This window comes from Bufo bufo, chromosome 1 (genome assembly GCF_905171765.1).
Source record: "Bufo bufo chromosome 1, aBufBuf1.1, whole genome shotgun sequence".
Classification (NCBI taxonomy): domain Eukaryota; kingdom Metazoa; phylum Chordata; class Amphibia; order Anura; family Bufonidae; genus Bufo; species Bufo bufo.
The window spans coordinates 110454171-110475630 of record NC_053389.1 but is presented as its reverse complement, the minus strand read 5'-3'; the positions used below and the strand labels follow the sequence as shown (position 1 = coordinate 110475630).

The 21460-nt window shown below is 44.9% G+C and overlaps 1 protein-coding gene across 1 annotated transcript; it reads right to left on the bottom strand.

Moving 5' to 3' along the window:
• Window positions 1–1074: 1074 nt before the first annotated feature.
• On the bottom strand, window positions 1075–14427 carry LOC120992150 (protein kinase C delta type-like). Its single transcript, XM_040420967.1, has 7 exons — window positions 14022–14427; window positions 10003–10286; window positions 5941–6032; window positions 5207–5408; window positions 4559–4702; window positions 3770–3895; window positions 1075–1203 (listed from the first exon to the last, which is right to left on the bottom strand). Exons 1-7 carry the CDS (start codon window positions 14425–14427, stop codon window positions 1075–1077), a joined length of 1383 nt encoding a protein of 460 aa, XP_040276901.1.
• Between the last annotated feature and the right edge of the window lie 7033 nt (window positions 14428–21460).

Sequence of the window (21460 nt, the reverse complement as noted above, 5' to 3'; positions counted from 1 at the left end):
TCCTCAGTATCTGCTCTTATCCTGTATATATGGACACTGCACAGTACCACTTCCATTGTTCTTATACTGTGTGTAATCCTCAGTATTTGCTCTTATTGTATATTTGGACACTGCTCAGCATGGTTGTAAATTGTCAGTACATTTACAGACAGTTCACAACCAGGTTTATTTTTCTGCTCTCTGTGTCCCTATCTCAATTATGAGGATGTTTTTGTATAAATGTGAAAACAGATGAATATTGGATATTAATTGTCTTTACTATGAATTAACTTACAGAAAGTAAAGAGCAGAAGCTTAAAATGGGATCATATGATAAGACCAGCCATATCCAGCCCTGAGCACGTGGTAGTCAGTGGAAATAAAACCAGGCACACAACGATATAGGGGGGAATAGAGAATTTTATTTCATTTATAATTTTATTAATAATGGGACAGATGTTTTGGTGTAAATTCTAAATTAAAGTCAAGGATATGTTAAATCTGTTGACTTTTATTGATTCAGGGGAAGGCGAAAAAACCCCCTGTAGGGGGAAAAACTCCTTCCCGACTCCGCTTAGGGCAGTCAGACTATTTCCCTGGATCAGATATTATTAATCCAGAGGAAGGCGAAAAAACCTCATTGAGCCTCAGCCATCAGCTTCTAATGAGGAAAAATTCCTTCCCGACTCCACGCATGGCAGTCAGATAAGTCCCTGAATCAATTACTAAATAATATGTCCGCAAAGGGTTGGCCAAATTGTACTTTGAATTAGGTGAATGGCTGAACTGAGGGGAGGGCAACTGAGTTGATCCAGAGGAAGGAGAGAAAAAACCCCTTTATGACATCTGCCAATTTGTCCTAATCTAAGGGGAAAAACACTCCTTCCTGACTGCAAATCAGGCAGTGGGAAAATAGTCCCTGGATCAAATGCCCGTACATATACTCACATCGTCCAGTGGGAATAGCTTCAGGATCAGTGTCCGTCTTCAAGATGTTTTCCTTTAGTCCAATTGCAGGGGATTTCCAGGGTCCAGATCTTCTCCAGGAGCTCAGGAGGACATTTTGCTCTGGTGACATTAGAGCTGGTGGAGGGTTTACCGGGTGACAAATGAAAACCCTCTGAAAATGGCCTGATGTTTTAATGGTAAAGGTCCCTTCTTGGCCGCTGCTGCCTCTATTCCGTCCAGGTTGAATGGTGTGGAACGGCGTTGAGGTATAGATGGCTACAAGAAAAAGAAATAGATAAAAAATGAGGATACGATCATCACAATTGGTCATTGACCTGATATGAAGCTTATGCTGGTTGTATTTTCAACATGTAATATGATCACCTTATGTACTCATCCTCCACCGTAATAAGATATACCTTTTCTAGAGAAGTATAAAGCATATTAAATGCCAAATTAGGGTAGTCGTCTACACTCATTACAGGAGTCTGCCTCCAACCAGCTTCATTCAAGAATTATTTGTTACAAATATAATTATTACTTTGGAAAGAGAAATAACAGGAATAGCTCACTCCTATGCGACAGGGACCAGGTGCTCTAGGCCAGATGGCTGTATCACCCGTACAGAGAAAAGTATTGAAAATAAATAGATATATTGGACTGGCACTCTGTATGTGTGGTATAATATGGATAAAATGAATAAAATATAATGTAAAGTGATCACACAATTTAATTCACAAAACTCAAATTACAATAAAATCACCAAAATACATGATTAAAAACTTGAATGTAGTTTAAAACACACTGGAAAACTGCAACAACAATGTTATACAATATTTCATGGGGATAGTACAATAGTGATATTCAGTTCTTTGTATCAAATGAATCCAATAGAAGTTCCTTTATGTAGGGTTTCTCTTATATGAAAGGAAAAAACCAGTTTGAATATCGTTCATCTCAAGAAGTATACATGTGAGATTGCCGCTTGTATGTGCGGTTGTCAGTGATATCCGCAATTTGAAGAGGGCTTTATAGGAAAACGGGTTCCCAAGATAGCTATTTGCAGTCTGTCCAAGCCCGATAAAGTTGGTAAATAAAGTGCTGTGTGTACTAAGGTAGAAAAGCTGGACCTTACCTTAACCCAAATGGCAGTTCAAAGTATGGGCTGGTACAGCATACCTGACTTTCGTTCCGCTGTTGAATGCGTAGTCCCGCGTTATTCAAGGCGACGCCAATGGATCACGTGGTCTATGGCGCGCCTCTAACTTGGTTTGTAGCGAGGTATCGTGAGAGCTAGTGTCCGGACTATTCGTATCTCAGAACGCCGACACGTCACGTGATCTATGACGTACCTCTAGCTCGTGATTGTAGCGAGGTATCGCGGGAACTGTGGTCAGAAGTTTCTGTATAAGAGAATTCTTTTCGCTGGAGCGCTCCAATTTTTCCCAAAAGTGTTCACAGACTTTATGTCATCTGTGAAGAGGCCTCGATCAAAGTGGGAGCTATCAGCTGGTTACGCCAGACGCGTTTCGGGGACCTCTTACCCCTTCCTCAGTGGCAGCTGATCTCCCAATTCTGGGCTGGCTTTATATAGGTCGCCCAGAAAACTCCAAAAAGTGGTCTGGATTCAATGTTCTAGGATTTCGCTCTATTTTCCATATGCGGTTTCACATGCGGTTTCATTGCGTTATTTCGTGTACTTCTGTGTTTTTTGGGTATAGGATATCCGATATTTAGTACTATCTACTCAATGAAGAATAAATGCTGCAGCTATTTGCTTTGATAAATTTCTTTTGTAAAATAGCGACTAAAAATAGTGCATTAGATGTATGCAATAAAATTTATAAATAACAATAAAAAGATATAGATGATTGAAACATATTGATTAGTATATCTAGAGAATGTGATTTTTACAAAATACATAGAATAAATTATAACATTCTTCTGCAACATTCTCCATAGCAGAAGAATGTTATAATTTATTCTATGTATTTTGTAAAAATCACATTCTCTAGATATACTAATCAATATGTTTCAATCATCTATATCTTTTTATTGTTATTTATAAATTTTATTGCATACATCTAATGCACTATTTTTAGTCGCTATTTTACAAAAAATTTATTTACCAACTTTATCGGGCTTCGACAGACTGCAAATAGCTATCTTGGGAACCCGTTTTCCTATAAAGCCCTCTTCAAATTGCGGATATCACTGACAACCGCACATACAAGCGGCAATCTCACATGTATACTTCTTGAGATGAACGATATTCAAACTGTTTTTTTCCTTTCATATAAGAGAAACCCTACATAAAGGAACTTCTATTGGATTCATTTGATACAAAGAACTGAATATCACTATTGTACTATCCCCATGAAATATTGTATAACATTGTTGTTGCAGTTTTCCAGTGTGTTTTAAACTACATTCACGTTTTTAATCATGTATTTTGGTGATTTTATTGTAATTTGAGTTTTGTGAATTAAATTGTGTGATCACTTTACATTATATTTTATTCATTTTATCCATATTATACCACACATACAGAGAGCCAGTCCAATATATCTATTTATTTTCAATAATTATTACTTTACCTACAAAAATACATTCAAGGTGTGAACTAGTGAAAGCACATAAAAGATCTGTATGCTGACATGGATTCCTGGATCTGGAGTTCAGTAGCCCAATCCCTAAGCCTCCATGTTCTGTGACAATTGCTACTGCTTGGTGGCTCTGCCCCCCTTCTTATCACCTGCCAACATGTCCCCCTATCAAGCCCCTGACATTGAGAATCATATACAGTGTATGAAGTGTGTAGACATTCTGTTCATGTACTTACTACAGGGATGTGTGGTGGGGCCGTCCGAAGGGCTTCCACAGAGACCCAGTCAATATGCTGGAAGAAATGATGGCCTCTGATGTTACCGTGGACTCCTAAGCGCTTGGCAGGATCTCTCTGGAGGAGCTGAAAATGAGAAAGGTAATTATAACTTAGTGACTCTAACGATCTTTGAGCACAATGACCAATCACATTCCAGATCTTGCATTTTTAGGGAATAGCTGGGAAATAAAATCTGCAATCTGATTGATTTCTATGGGCAACTTCTCCACTTTTCTCTTGGGCTAGTTTAGATAAATCTGCCCCAGTGTTTATTCTGTCTAAATGCTGGTCTCAGGCTGTAGTGTCCGCAATGGGAGATTTTAGAAATCTGTGGCTGCTTGTTACATAAGCTCTGAGGGGTGGACTAAGTTATTCTAAAAAATGTTATCATGGGAGACAGACTATAATGTCTGCCTCAATGCTAACTCTTGTCAGACATTGTGCTATTGCCGATGCCGAGTCTGTGTTGGCTCCGGTCAGGTTGTGGGTCCAGGGGTGACTACTCGGCATCCCCTCTTGTGGAGACCAGTATTTTCACCATGTATACTACAGAAATGATGGTTGTTGTATTGTTATCCTTCTAGCAGCACCTCTGAGGGGCGACCCCCTCCTAAACACTACAGTAGTGAGTATTAGTGAAGGAGATCATGGTGCACTATGGAGTATTATAGGTGGAGATGTCTTCTATCACAGGTTGTCATGTAACATTGTATAAAATACAGTAGTATTATGCAGTAACATACTGACCTTTTTAATGATGACTTTAGCGCCGGAGCGTGTTGTGTCAAATAGTGTAGGATCGTAAGTACACTGACTGGTAATCATTTCATTTAAGATGACCCCAAATGAATACCAGTCCACTCCGACACCATACTCCTCCTCAGCCAGCATCTGCCAGGAAGGAGAGAAGAGTGACTACACAGATTATACTTAGACTACTATTGTAGGGGCTCAGGCTTCGGCGATTGCCAGCATAGTGTAGAATGGAGTCACACAATGTGTTTAACTGGATGAGGCCAAGATATTCTGCCTCCATCCAGCAGCAGATAAACTGCAACCACAAAGTCATCTGAAGGAACCTCACTCATTCATTCGAATGGGCCTATTGCAATATTAGGTTTCTCCACCAGAATCCACTGCAGTGGAAATGAATGGCCACCCTGAGCTTCCCCTGGCAATAACAGCTGATCCCTGAGATCAGTAGATGGTGTGAAGGTAATAAAGCCCTCACACAATCAATGTGGCCCCATCAAACAGGTAAAGTGCAGGGGTGCCAAAAATCAGACTTCCACCGATCTGATGTTGAAGACCTATCCTAAGGATGTGCGATCAGTATTCTGAACCCCTTCAATACAAATATATCAGTGAAAATGATGAAAACTCCCTTTTCCTCACCTCAGGAGCCACATAGCCTTCTGTCCCAGCATATTCGGTGGCTGTGCGGTCTCCAAGCATGTTCTCAAGTGCGAGACCGAAATCCGTGACCTTAATATGTCCCGTCTCAGCCACCAGGATGTTCTCAGGCTTGAGGTCTCTGTGGACGATGCCCTTAGAATGGAGATATTGGATGGCACACACAAGCTCAGCGGCATAGAATCTGTCAGAAAAGTAAATAAATGAATATATTGCGAGGATAACACATAAGACTCTTTCCTAACAGTCACTAGAATAAGAGACACAAAATGTTTCTTATCACTGTCAAATGTGTCTTATGGCCAGGGCTACAGGGTGGCTTAAAATCACATGAACTTCTATTCCAGGGTTTTAAAGAGCAACCAGTCCTAGTCATGTTCTAGAATGGGTTGCTGATGGTCATTAATAACCATTCCCGGAGAACTCCTTTAATACCTGGGAATGTGATTAAGGCTCCTTCACATCAGACTGGGGAGATCTGTTCTCTTCTTTGTCTTTTACTATCAGAAGAAGGATCACAGCACAAGGAAGAGGAGAAACATTCCCTGACATTTCTGGAGGAACGTTTCCCCTCTCAGTCTTCCATTCTTCTTTTGAAGAGAGCAGACAAACAGGGGAGCAGATCTCATCAGCGTGATGTGCATGAGGCCGGACACTGGATCTAATATTTTATGTCATTTTCTAACCGTTTAGCTGAGGTTTTTATTCAGCCTTACCTTGCACTGGGGATGTCAAGCCGCCCCTTCATCCGTAGGAACTGATCAAAGTCCCCGCAGCTCATGTATTCCAGCCCAAGTAGAACAAGCATCTGTGACATAGAAGACGCCATTACTGAACCATCAGATCACATTTACACATTTACTGGACAGAATATAGCCGTGGCTTCTGTAATCCTTCAAGGGATATTCCGCTTTCAGCATGAAAAGGTTATTCTTTATATATAGTGAAAGAGTCTATAATTTTACAATCTTGCTATATCAAGATCTCAGTTATTAGGATCTCTGCTTGCAGTTATTGAATAGGAACCTTCATTGCTTTCCTGCAGCTGCTATAAATCTGCCCTAGACACAATAAACAATGAAGGATCTTGTTACATAACTTCAATACAGTGTTTATGGATAAGCGGTGCAACCAGCAGAGGTGTGTGGATGAGCTGTGTGTGTAGCAGAACTGAGTGTGTATCAGCTGTGCATGCAGCAGTGCTGTGTATGTATAATTGGTTTGCTGCATAGTCAGGGCCGGTGCAAGGATTTTTACCCCCTTAGCCAAGATAAAAATTGCCGTCTTCCCCCTTATCAGATGATCTGCCCAATATCATGACATCACATATGTTCCACCCCTTTCTCAGCATTTAAATTAAAAGAACTGCTATGTTTCCCTTAGGGTTAATCAAGCTTCTTGTAGCTGTCTCCCTGACAGCCGCTAGAGGTGCTTCCGCGATTCTCACTGTGAAATCTACAGTGGGAAGACGCGGAACATAGTTTTGAATGTGTGCACATGCGCATTCGCAGCTGAGAGGAGGATCGGGGAGAAGAGTTCCCAGTGCCGGAGCTGGAGAAAGGTAAGTGTCACTCTCATTCCCCCCCTCCCTTGTCACTCTCATTCTCCCCCCCCCCCTCCCTTGTCACTCTCATTCCCCCCCTCTCTTGTCACTCTCATTTCCCCTGCCCCCCTCCCTTGTCACTCTCATTTCCCCCTCCCTCCCCTTGTCACTCTCTCCCTCCCTCCCTCCCTCCCTTGTCACTCTCCCCCTCCCTCCCTTGTCACTCTCATTTCCCCCTCCCTCCCTCCCTCCCTTGTCACTCTCCCCCTCCCTCCCTTGTCACTCTCTTCTCCCCCCCCTCCCTCCCTTGTCACTCTTATCCCCCCTCCCTTGTCACTCTTATCCCCCCTCCCTTGTCACTCTCTTTCCCCCCCCCCCCCCCCGCCCCTTGTCACGCTCTCCTCCTTCTTGTCACTCTCATCCCCCCTCTCTTGTCACTCTCATTTTCCCCCTCCCTTGTCACTCTCATTTCCCCCTCCCTTGTCACTCTCCCCCTCCCTCCCTTGTCACTCTCTTCTCCCCCCCTCCCTCCCTTGTCACTCTTATCCCCCCTCCCTTGTCACTCTTATCCCCCCTCCCTTGTCACTCTTATCCCCCCTCCCTTGTCACTCTCTTTCTCACACCCCCACCCCTTGTCACTCTCTTTCTCACCCCCCCGCCCCTTGTCACGCTCTCCTCCTTCTTGTCACTCTCATTCCCCCCCTCCCTTGTCACTCTCATTCCCCCCCTCCCTTGTCACTCTCATTTCCCCCCTCCCTTGTCACTCTCATTTCCCCCCTCCCTTGTCACTCTCATTCCCCCCCTCCCTTGTCACTCTCATTCCCCCCTCCCTTGTCACTCTCATTCCCCCCCCTCGTCACTCTCATTCCCCCCTCCCTTGTCACTCTCATTCCCCCCCTCCCTTGTCACTCTCATTCCCCCCTCCCTTGTCACTCTCATTCCCCCCTCCCTTGTCACTCTCATTCCCCCCTCCCTTGTCACTCTCATTCCCCCCCCTCCCTTGTCACTCTCATTCCCCCCCCTCCCTTATCACTCTCATTTCCCCCCCACCTCTAGTGTAGCGTGGCCGAGCTCTGTTCGGTCCGCGGTACAGGAGCTTTTGTTTCCTGTACCCGGCCAGACTGACAGGAAGTGCACACTAAGTGAGCACTTCCTGTCAGTCTGGCCGGGTACAGGAAACAAAAGCTCCTGTACCGCGGACCGAACAGAGCTCGGCCACGCTACATTAGAGGCGTTAGGCCTCTTTCACGCTTGCGTTGTTGGGATCCGGCATGCACTTCCGTTGCCGGAGGTGCCCGCCGGATCCGGAAAAACGCAAGTGTACTGAAAGCATTTGAAGACGGAGCCGTCTTCAAAATGCTTTCAGTGTTACTATGGCAGCCAGGACGCTATTAAAGTCCTGGTTGCCATAGTAGGAGCGGGGAGCGGGGGAGCGGTATACTTACAGTCCATGCGGCTCCCCGGGCGCTCCAGAATGACGTCAGAGCGCCCCATGCGCATGGATGACGTGATCCATGTGATCACGTGATCCATGCGCTTGGGGCGCCCTGACGTCACTCTGGAGCGCCCGGGGAGCCGCACGGACGGTAAGTATACCGCTCCCCCGCTCCCCGCTACACTTTACCATGGCTGCCAGGACTTTAGCGTCCTGGCAGCCATGGTAACCACTCTGAAAAAGCTAAATGTCGGGTCCGGCAATGCGCCGAAACGACGTTTAGCTTAAGGCCGGATCCGGATCAATGCCTTTCAATGGGCATTAATCCCGGATCCGGCCTTGCGGCAAGTCTTCAGGATTTTTGGCCGGAGCAAAAAGCGCAGCATGCTGCGGTATTTTCTCCAGCCAAAAAACGTTCCGTTCCGGAACTGAAGACATCCTGATGCATCCTGAACGGATTTCTCTCCATTCAGAATGCATTAGGATAAAACTGATCAGGATTCTTCCGGCATAGAGCCCCGACGACGGAACTCTATGCCGGAAGAAAAGAACGCAAGTGTGAAAGAGCCCTTACCCTCCCGTCAGTACTTCTCTTCAGGCTGTGCCCGGGCGGTGCACAATCATAGACGCGCCAGCCCGGGCAGTGCGTCAGCCGCCCGGTGCGGGGGAGGGCCCGCCGCCGTACTTTTGAAAAAAACCTGCGGCAGGACCGGCCCGGCCGCCACTTAACCAACGCTTTTTTTTTTTAAACCGCACGGTTCCGGCGGCCCCTGCTAAACTGTGCCCTAGGCGGCTGCCTAGGTCGCCTTACAGGTGGCGCCGGCCCTGTGCATAGTTCATTGTGTATATACTGTGTATGTAGAAGAGCTGTGTATATGTGTCTACTGTGTATGTAACAATTCTGTGTGTGTATATATATATATATATAATGTGTATGTATGTATAATGTATGTACTGCAGAGCTGTGTGTGTGTGTAATATGCACCTTGAAGAGTTGGGCATGTGTACTGTATTTCTACAATGTGAAGATCACAGAGGGTAACAAAAAATAAATAAATGAAATAATACAGCAGAAGAAGCATGGCAGGACACTGCAGAGCAATGACAGGAGACACTTGGGTAGGTATATTTAATAAGGTGATCACATGCACCATTGCTGTTTGTTACTATGGTCAGCAGATGACACACTGACCAAATCTATTAACCCCATCTACACTAGACCCCAAAATAAGTCACCTCAACCAGGGAAGGTTTGATAAGTGCAAAATTTTGTTTTCTAATTTTCTGTAATCTAAACCCGGGGGCGCCTTATATTCCACAAATATAGAAAATTAGAAAATGATATAATTTGTCATCATAGAATAAATAACCTTTATTTGCTCCTTTAAAGAGTTTTCTCTTTAGGGCCACTGGTGGGTGATCAGTGGAGGTCTGAGGGTGAGCAGTGGATTTTGCTGGGGTGCCATAGCCCCTGAAGGCTTATTTTCTCCCACAAGGAACAATTTTCCCTTTTCCACAGGATAGGTGATAAGTGTCTGATCACTGGGTCCAACTGCTAAAACCCCCAGCAATCCTGAGGACAGAGGCAGTGGGCACCTACTGTGGAGGCAAACCACACAACTGCTATGGGGCCTGGAAGAAGGGGGACCTCCATTCTTCTGATTACTGGGGGTCCCTGCAGTCCTACCAGACCCATTTGCTCTCACATGGATGGTCGCTCTGTCGGCTGCTGCCCCCTTTTTCGGTGGACTGGGTTACAAGTGGAGACATTTGAAAAAAGTGAAGTTGTCAGTAGTGTACCTTGGTCTGGAATGCAAAGTCCGCGTGGATGAGGAAGGGGCTCCCAGATGCCAGCTGTAAGACTCGGTGCTCCACCAACACATCCGCCTCATCACAGTCGGCAAGCATGGCTCTCTTGCTGATGATCTTAACAGCATACTTCTGATGGTTAGAAGTGTCCTCAGCCAAGACGACCTTCCCATAACTTCCCTTCCCGAGCACATGATGGAATATTAATCTCTCCCTGATGTTATCGGAGATTATTGTGCTTCTAGAGCAGGTTGGCCGAACACCGCTGTCCTCGACTAGGGGAGAAAGTAATAGAAAAACAAGTGAAAGGATATTCCCATCTTAGGCATTTCTATCATATGGATTGGTCATATTGATTTGTCCTTCTGTTTCTCCCGAATTTATATAGCCAAGTATAGAACTTGGCTATCTCCAGCAGTCCCATAGACTCTAAATGGTGATCAATGAGGGTCTATACCAGCGATGGTGAACCTTTTAGAGACCAAGGGGCCAAACTGCAACCCAAAACCCACTTATTTATCCCAAAGTGCCAACATGGCAATTTAACCTGAATATCAATATAGTATATCTTCCATGTACTTTATCATTTAGCTATAATAGCCTGCCTACATTCAATGCACTGGCTGAGCCATTCATATTGCGCCCTGTGCTGATGAATGGCAGGAAAGGTCTAAGGCATATTGGTATACCATAGACTTTTTTCAGGGCGCAGGTGCCCACAGAGAGGGCTCTGAGTGCCGCATATCGCTAGGATATATCCCCATTGTCTGATAGGTGCGGGACCCACCACTGGGACCTACAACTATATCGAGAGTGTGGAAAGTGGTGACTGGAGGGCTCCAGGTTTCCCCATTTTCGGCCACCACCAAGCGCTTTCCCCATAGAAGGGAATGGGAGTTCACCACTCTTGCGCAGCCAATGGTCCCATTCTTTTCGATGGGGCCGAGATATTTGTATGGGGCTTGGCTATTTTTGGCAGCAGCCCCATAAAAATTAATGGAGGCAGCCGCGCATGTGTGGTGCACCCTCCTGGACTTTGCCGGCTACGTTTACGAGATAGGTGCATTTCCCAGAGGTGGGTCTCTCACCTATGAGACAATAAGGGCATATCCCAGTGATATGCCCCCATTGTCTCAGGTGGGAATACCCCTTTAACAGAATCCAGCACTGTAGATAAATACAGACTTAGACCAGACTCCAAAATAAATGCAGAAATCAGATCCATTAATAAATACAGACCCCAGACCAAGTGCCTTAACCCCTTTAGGACTGGAATTATTTTACTTTTGGGGTTTCTTGTTTGTTTTTTTATTCTACATTGCAAGAGCCTTAACTTTTTAAAATTTCCTTTCACATAGCCATATATATGTAAAAAAAATAATAATAATAATTAAAAAAAATTACAAATATTCTTTGTATCATCCTTTTCTGACACCCACATTTTTTTTTCTTCTGCAAAGCCATGTAAGGGCATATTTTCGGGGTGTAGTTTTTTTTTGTACCATAATGTCAAACTTTTTGGCCATTTTAATGTATTTTTGGGCAGCTAGCCATGACAGGCCTGGGACCTTTCACAAGGACACAGGCTGTCATGACAGTCAATAGGAGCCCTGCGATTTTTCCACAGGGGCTCCGATCGGAAGACTTAGGGAACCCCTTCCCTCTGTCCAACTCCATAGATGCTGCAGTCGCGATTGACAGCGGCATCTGAGGGGTTAAAAGACATCCGCATCATAATCAAGGTATCAGTATTATCACTGTTCTCGGTCACTGCTGGCAGGTGTCTCCTGTATTATACAGCCGGCATCCACCACCATATATAGAGAGCGACCTCAACGTGTGAGCTTGATCCATATAACCCTTTAACACATATGACATACATGTAGGTGATTATGCATTAAGGGGAGAGATGATAAAAACTGCAGCCTATGCGCCATTTACTTGCTATTACTCCCATGGAGAGATATGACATTTACTTATACAGTATGGCGCCACCTGGTGTTTAAAGCGTATAACAATGTGCATCTACTGAGCTGAGTGCTGCTGGTCAAAGGTCAGTCGCTCTCCTCATAGCCAGGTCTCTTCACAGTGCTCCTCTCTGGTCACTGCAGAGCAGCTAGAAGAAATAGCTTTCTTCCCTGTGTTCTCTGCAGAGGACCTAATAAAGAAAGGCTTCTTCCATGCAGAAAGATATTTCTATTGGCTCTTCTGCTGGGAACACAGGATCACTATGCAGAGACCTGGCTCTGGAGGATGAGCATGTGTGATCGGTTCCCTGAGGTCAGTAGATGGACCTGCACATTGCTTCACACTTTGAACACCAGGTGGCGCTATACTATGTAAGTAAGTGTCATAGCTCTTCATTAGATTATTTTTACAGAATCTGAAAGGCAATTGTGCTCTATTTTTATAATCAATAAATGAATATGACATATAATGGTGAACCAACTCATTTCCCCTTCCTGACATATCATATACCTATACACTATGCCGAATGCTGCAGGAGAGTGTATGGAGCAAGCTCCACAGTGGGTGCCAAATGTTTAATAAAAAGATCAATAACATCTAAAAAAAAAAAATATAAAGAAGCTAAAAAAGCCTCTTTCCTTTTTATCAAATACAGTAAAAATAAAAGCAATAACAAAATAACCATAATTGGTGTCACCATGTCTGTAAACTTCCAACCTAATAAAACATACCACGTGATAAATGCTATAAAAAACACACACACAACGCGAGAAGTTTTTTATTTTGTACATATAGTAAAACATAAGAAAAACAATGTACATTTATTACCGCCATGACTGTGCTGATCCGCGGGATAAAGATAACGTCATTGTTACTACACACTGAACGCCATGAAAACAAAAAGCTTACAAACCTGCAGAGCAGACCCCTGAATACAAACCCTGGAATAAATACACCCCATAAGAAATACAGACCCCAAATCAACTAAATGAATACAGATTGTGTCAAAGCTGCTGCAGAACAGCATTACACAGCTCAGACGCTGCAGAACATCTTTCAGCTCATTACTGGGGGGCACTTTCCCACTTATATATTCAGGTCAATATTTGGGATCAGTATTTGTAAGTCAAAACCCAGAGGAAGCTACACCGAGAGAAAGGACGATGGAAACCTCTGTATTTCTTATGTGTTCTGTATTCCTGGGTTTGACATACAAATAGTAACCAAAATACCCCAGCGACAGTGGCCTAACTATTGAGGAAGAGGTTCTGCAGCAGCTGAAAGGTGTAACATTATTAAGAATATTAGAAGTCACCTTGGAGGTCAGTGATCTGTAGACATGAGCCCGGCATGTGACCTTCTACATTTATATGGACCTGGAACTCCTGATGACTTCTAATCATTTACAATAGGGGCACATTGTCGCATCACTTCTATGCATGCAGGGTTGTTACAATGTTGTACTATACACAATATAGGCTGCTGTTTATGACAGCCTGTATTCTCCCCATGCACAGGCTCTGCTGACAACTCATATAAGGACACTATTGGGGGATTAGAAATAATTCATATAATAACATTAAGGGGGTCATTTATCAAACTGGTGTAAAGCAGAACTGCCTTAGTTGCCCATAGCAACCAATAAGAGTCCACCTTTCATTACTCACAGCTCCTTTGAAAAATGAAAGGAGGAATCTGATTGGTTGCTATGGGCAACTAAGCCAGTTCTACTTTACACCAGTTTGATAAATGACCCTCTAAATACTTAAAATGGAACTGTGTACAGCCTAATTCACACTTCACTGCCCTAGCCCAGTATCTATAAAGACAGAATGGCTTGTTGCTGCCCCCAAGGAACTGAGCACCCAGGGTATATGCCCGCTAGCACCCCTCCCCCACCCTTAGTAACACCCCAGCTATAAATGTGGACTCCCCTTCCTTCTGCTTGTCTCAGGTCTCAGCTCTACAGAACAGATTAATGTAAAGTTTTAACAATGTGTCCAGGATGTATAGCTTCTGTATTACTGTATGTGTGGATATACCTGAGACTCCCTGGTCCTCCTGCTGGTCTTCTTTCTTCAGGATGTCATCTTCTCTCTTGATCCGTGACTTCTTTCCATCTTTTGAAGAGATGAGGATGAGTTTTCTCTTCTTCCCGCACTTTGGCTGTTTAGTCACTTCTTCTTCCACTGGACTGATGGGTTGATTAGGAGACATCTTCTCAGAGGAGCTGGATGTTATCCTCTTCTTCCTCTTCTTGCTCCTCTTGGGTGTCTCCGTGTCTTCATCAGGTGTGGTCAGGATGGTCCGACGCTTCTTCCCTCCTTTCCTCCTGATGATAATCTTCTTTTCTTCCTCCATCTTCTTCTGCTCATCAGCCGATGAGTCAGAAATGTGTCTCCTTTTCTTCGCTCCTCTCGTCCTCGCAGCAATCTTCTCAGAATCCATCGTAGCGCTTTCCATCAGGTAAGCAGATATGTCCACCGTCGCCAGTCAACTCCAACTGCCACTTCCAACTGCCACCTGCCATTCAGACCCGGGCACCACGGTTGCCTTGGCTACATGGATTGTGATGTGCCCAGTAACTGGCCAATAGCGTTCAGCCATTTGTGCCAGGCTTTTAGTTTACTGTGAGCTTTGAGGAACACATTGGAAACTTTTATGAAATGTGAAATTTGCTGTATAAAAATGGCAGGAGACACATGTGCCATATTGATGAAAAAATTATGTCTTTATGATAAATCTCTGTATTATGCCATTCCTCTGGAAATTTATGAACAAATTGACAACCTATATAGTTCCTACATAGTCTGATTGTAGGGACAAGAGGAATAGTACCAGCAGTTGTCAGGCTGGGGCTACACAGAAACATTTTGTAGCTCTACTGATTGATTTTTTATTCTGTCACATGGATTATCACTAATAAAGTAAAACTATTCCCATGTAGAACATAACACCTCCTTCCCTGATGTACCTTCCATTCAGCATTTCTCATATTCTACCTTGCGAAAATCATCTTTGTATTATATGCAAATTAGGCAGTAAGGTGCCCACATTTTCTTTCAACGGTGCCCAGGAACTCGCCCATCCAGTGCCCAGGCCCTCCAGCAGAGCCCAAACATGCCTCTCCTGGGCTGAGACTCCACACCCCCATCAGCGCCGTTGCTGGCCCCCCTCCCCCGCTACATCACTGACAAAAGGTAATGCCGCCCACACTTGCTTTCAGCTTCACAGAGGGCATCAGCCTAGGCGAGATTTCTCAGCGAAGCTGAAGACAAGTGTGGGTGGCGTTACCTCGCATCAGTGATGTAGGGGGTGGGGCGGAGGCAACGGCGCTGATGGGGGCATGGAGTCTCAGCCCAGGAGAGGCGTGCTTGGGCTCTGCTGGAGGGTGGGCCTGGGCACTGGAAAATAACGCCCCTCTGGGCAACTTACTGACTAATTTGCATATCATACAAAGATGATTTGCACAAGATAGAAAACAAAAAACACAGAATGGAAGGTGCATCAGGGAAGGAGGTGTTATGTTCTACATGGGAATAGTTTTACTTTATTAGTGAATCCTTTAAATCTTATTTACTTAAAAGGACATTTCCATCTGCCACATTGATAGCATATCGCTAGGACCCACTCCTTTCTCCAAAATGGGATCCCTCGTGAACAGAAAGCAGCCCCACATGCAAAGCCACCCTCCATTCACCACTATGGGAGTTCTGTAAATAGCCAAGCACTGACGCAGCTACTTCTGCCACTGCCATATAGATGAGGGCACTTGACTGTTTGTGGAGCTCCCATAGTGATGAATGGAGAGCACATATGTGTCAGGCTCTGCTTCTTTTTTGGATCTCTAGATAGGAGCGGTTGTCAGAGGTGGGACCCACATCAATCAGACATTGGTGGCACATCCTAGCCATATACCATCAGTGTCCCAGATGGGACAACCCCTTTACTTTAACCACTTCAGCCCCCCTAGCTTAAACACCCTTAATGACCAGGCCACTTTTTACACTTCTGACCTACACTACTTTCACCGTTTATTGCTCAGTCATGCAACTTACCACCCAAATGAATTTTACCTCCTTTTCTTCTCACTAATAGAGCTTTCATTTGGTGGTATTTCATTGCTGCTGACATTTTTACTTTTTTTGTCATCAATCGAAATTTAACGATTTTTTTGCAAAAAAATGACATTTTTCACTTTCAGGTGTAAAATTTTGCAAAAAAAACGACATCCATATATAAATTTTTCTCTAAATTTATTGTTCTACATGTCTTTGATAAAAAAAATGTTTGGGTAAAAAAAAATGGTTTGGGTAAAAGTTATAGCGTTTACAAACTATGGTACAAAAATGTGAATTTCCGCTTTTTGAAGCAGCTCTGACTTTCTGAGCACCTGTCATGTTTCCTGAGGTTCTACAATGCCCAGACAGTACAAACACCCCACAAATGACCCCATTTCGGAAAGTAGACACCCTAAGGTATTCGCAGATGGGCATAGTGAGTTCATAGAACTTTTTATTTTTTGTCACATGTTAGTGGAAAATGATGATTTTTTATATATTTTTTTTTTTCTTACAAAGTCTCATATTCCACTAACTTGTGACAAAAAAGAAAAACTTCCATGAACTCACTATGCCCATCAGCGAATACCTTGGGGTGTCTTCTTTCCAAAATGGGGTCACTTGTGGGGTAGTTATACTGCCCTGGCATTCTAGGGGCCCAAATGTGTGGTAAGTAGTTTGAAATCAAAATGTGTAAAAAATGGAGGTGAAATCCGAAAGGTGCTCTTTGGAATGTGGGCCCCTTTGCCCACCTAGGCTGCAAAAAAGTGTCACACATGTGGTATCTCCGTACTCAAGAGAAGTTGGGCAATGTGTTTTGGGGTGTCATTTTACATATACCCATGCTGGGTGAGATAAATATCTTGGTCAAATGCCAACTTTGTATAAAAAAATGGGAAAAGTTGTCTTTTGCCAAGATATTTCTCTCACCCAGCATGGGTATATGTAAAATGACACCCCAAAACACATTGCCCAACTTCTCCTGAGTACGGAGATACCAGATGTGTGACACTTTTTTGCAGCCTAGGTGGGCAAAGGGGCCCACATTCCAAAGAGCACCTTTCGGATTTCACAGGCCATTTTTTACAGATTTTGATTTCAAACTACTTACCACACATTTGGGCCCCTAGCATGCCAGGGCAGTATAACTACCCCACAAGTGACCCCATTTTGGAAAGAAGACACCCCAAGGTATTTCGTGATGGGCATAGTGAGTTCATGGAAGTTTTTATTTTTTGTCACAAGTTAGTGGAATATGAGACTTTGTAAGGAAAAAAAAAAAAAATAATCATCATATTCCGCTAACTTGTGACAAAAAATATAACATTCTAGGAACTCGCCATGCCCCTCACGGAATACCTTGGGGTGTCTTCTTTCCAAAATGGGGTCACTTGTGGGGTAGTTATACTGCCCTGGCATTCTAGGGGCCCTAATGTGTGGTAAGTAGGTAAATGACCTGTGAAATCCGAAAGGTGTTCTTTGGAATGTGGGCCCCTTAGCTCACCTAGGCTGCAAAAAAGTGTCACACATGTGGTATCACTGTATTCAGGAGAAGTTGGGCAATGTGTTTTGGGGTGTCTTTTTACATATACTCATGCTGGGTGAGAGAAATATCTCGGCAAAAGACAACTTTTCCCATTTTTTATACAAAGTTGGCATTTGACCAAGATATTTATCTCACCCAGCATGGGTATATGTAAAATGACACACCAAAACACATTGCCCAACTTCTCCTGAGTACGGCGATACCAGATGTGTGACACTTTTTTGCAGCCTAGATGCGCAAAGGGGCCCACATTCCTTTTATGAGGGCATTTTTAGACAATTGGATCCCAGACTTCTTCTCACGCTTTAGGGCCCCTAGAATGCCAGGGCAGTATAAATACCCCACATGTGACCCCATTTTGGAAAGAAGACACCCTAAGGTATTCAATGAGGGGCATCGCGAGTTCGTAGAAATAATTTTTTTTTTGGCACAAGTTAGCGGAAATTTTCATTTATTTTTTTTCTCACAAAGTCTCCCTTTCCGCTAACTTGGGACAAAAATTTAAATCTTTCATGGACTCAATATGCCCCTCACGGAATACCTTGGGGTGTCTTCTTTCCAAAATGGGGTCACATGTGGGGTATTTATACTGCCCTGGCATTCTAGGGGCCCTAAAGCGTGAGAAGAAGTCTGGAATATAAATGTCTAAAAAATTTTACGCATTTGGATTCCGTGAGGGGTATGGTGAGTTCATGTGAGATTTTATTTTTTGACACAAGTTAGTGGAATATGAGACTTTTTAAGAAAAAAATAATAATTTCCGCTAACTTGGGCCAAAAAAATGTCTGAATGGAGCCTTACAGGGGGGTGATCAATGACAGGGGGGTGATCAGGGAGTCTATATGGGGTGATCACTCCCCTGTCATTGATCACCCCCCTGTAAGGCTCCATTCAGACGTCCGTATGTGTTTTGCGGATCCGATCCATGTATCAGTGGATCCGTAAAAATCATACGGACATCTGAATGCAGCCTTACAGGGGGGTGATCAATGACAGGGGGGTGATCAATGACAGGGGGGTGATCAGTGAGTCTATATGGGGTGATCACCCCCCTGTCATTGATCACCCCCCTATAAGGCTCCATTCAGATGTCCGTATGTGTTTTGCGGATCCGATCCATGTATCAGTGGATCCGTAAAAATCATACGGACATCTGAATGCAGCCTTACAGGGGGATGATCAATGACAGGGGGGTGATCAGGGAGTCTATATGGGGTGATCATCCCCCTGTAAGGCTCCATTCAGATGTCCGTATGTGTTTTGCGGATCCGATCCATGTATCAGTGGATCCGTAAAAATCATACGGACATCTGAATGGAGCCTTACAAGGGGGTGATCAATGACAGGGGGGTGATCAGGGAGTCTATATGGGGTGATCACCCCCCTGTAAGGCTCCATTCAGACGCCTGTATGTGTTTTGCGGATCCGATCCATGTATCCGTGGATCTGTAAAAAACATACGGACATCTGAATGCAGCCTTACAGGGGGGTGATCAATGACAGGGGGGTGATCAATGACAGGGGGGTGATCAGGGAGTCTATATGGGGTGATCACCCCCGTCATTGATCACCCCCCTGTAAGGCTCCATTCAGACGTCCGTATGCGTTTTGCGGATCCGATCCATGTATCAGTGGATCCGTAAAAATCATACGGACATCTGAATGGAGCCTTACAGGGGGGTGATCAATGACAGGGGGGTGATCAGGGAGTCTATATGGGGTGATCACCCCCCTGTCATTGATCACCCCCCTATAAGGCTCCATTCAGATGTCCGTATGTGTTTTGCGGATCCGATCCATGTATCAGTGGATCCGTAAAAATCATACGGACATCTGAATGCAGCCTTACAGGGGGGTGATCAATGACAGGGGGGTGATCAATGACAGGGGGGTGATCAGGGAGTCTATATGGGGTGATCACCCCCCTGTAAGGCTCCATTCAGATGTCCGTATGTGTTTTGCGGATCCGATCCATGTATCAGTGGATCCGTAAAAATCATACGGACATCTGAATGCAGCCTTACAGGGAGGTGATCAATAACAGGGGGGTGATCAATGACAGGGGGGTGATCAGGGAGTCTATATGGGGTGATCACCCCCCTGTAAGGCTCCATTCAGATGTCCGTATGTGTTTTGCGGATCCGATCCATGTATCAGTGGATCCGTAAAAATCATACGGACATCTGAATGCAGCCTTACAGGGGGGTGATCAATGACAGGGGGGTGATCAATGACAGGGGGGTGATCAGGGAGTCTAATATGGGGTGATCACCCCCCTGTCATTGATCACCCCCCTATAAGGCTCCATTCAGATGTCCGTATGTGTTTTGCGGATCCGATCCATGTATCAGTGGATCCGTAAAAATCATACGGACATCTGAATGGAGCCTTACAAGGGGGTGATCAATGACAGGGGGGTGATCAGGGAGTCTATATGGGGTGATCACCCCCCTGTAAGGCTCCATTCAGACGCCTGTATGTGTTTTGCGGATCCGATCCATGTATCCGTGGATCTGTAAAAAACATACGGACATCTGAATGCAGCCTTACAGGGGGGTGATCAATGACAGGGGGGTGATCAATGACAGGGGGGTGATCAGGGAGTCTATATGGGGTGATCACCCCCGTCATTGATCACCCCCCTGTAAGGCTCCATTCAGACGTCCGTATGCGTTTTGCGGATCCGATCCATGTATCAGTGGATCCGTAAAAATCATACGGACATCTGAATGGAGCCTTACAGGGGGGTGATCAATGACAGGGGGGTGATCAATGACAGGGGGGTGATCAGGGAGTCTATATGGGGTGATCAGGGGTTCATAAGGGGTTAATAAGTGACAGGGGGGGGGTGTAGTGTAGTGTAGTGTAGTGGTGTTTGGTGCTACTTTACTGAGCTACCTATGTCCTCTGGTGGTCGATCCAAACAAAAGGGACCACCAGAGGACCAGGTAGCAGGTATATTAGACGCTGTTATCAAAACAGCGTCTAATATACCTGTTAGGGGTTAAAAAAATCACATCTCCAGCCTGCCAGCGAACGATCGCAGCTGGCAGGCTGGAGATCCACTCGCTTACCTTCCGATCCTGTGAACGCGCGCGCCTGTGTGCGCGCGTTCACAGGAAATCTCGCGTCTCGCGAGATGACGCTTATATGCGTGACTCTGCGCAGCGCTTCCACCCCCTGGAACGCGAATCTGCGTTAGGCGGTCCGGAGGTGGTTAAATTACCAATTGACAGCTGCAGTCCACATGATTAAAGGGGTTATTCAGACCTGGAAAAATCACCCACAATGCTTGGGTCCCTCATACAGAGAGTATTTAGCGTGATCCGACACATGACTCAGGGTCGTGGCCTGCTACTGACTGCAATCCTCCTCCACGACATCGTTATGATCTGCGCGCCGGGAGATGCATCGACAGCCATGGAGTGATCCAGGAGGACATCCGCATCGGGGACCAGGTAAGTATTCTCTGTAGGAGGAGCACGGGCATTGTGGGTGGGATTTTCAGGTTTGGATAACCCCTTTAAAGTGGACCTCTAACCTCTCGTAACATATCATGCTCCATGTAATAACAATTCTGCAGCATCTATTCCTATGACTCTATTTTGTGTCATTCCTGACCAGCAGTAAAACTCGTTTGACCTGCACATCAGAAGTGCTATGTCCCCACAGATGTTTTGGATAATCACTCTCAGCATGTCCTGGCCAGTACTAGTTGTTTGACATCATCTGCAGAATTAAGTGACCTATGAGGAGAAGCAGTGTGTAGAGGATTACCTGGGGATTACCACAGCAGCAGCAAGAGGATGAGGCCGAGTGGTCGCTGATTGGGATGGAGGAGCAGTAAGTGAGTGCCACATAGAAGTCTGCCCAA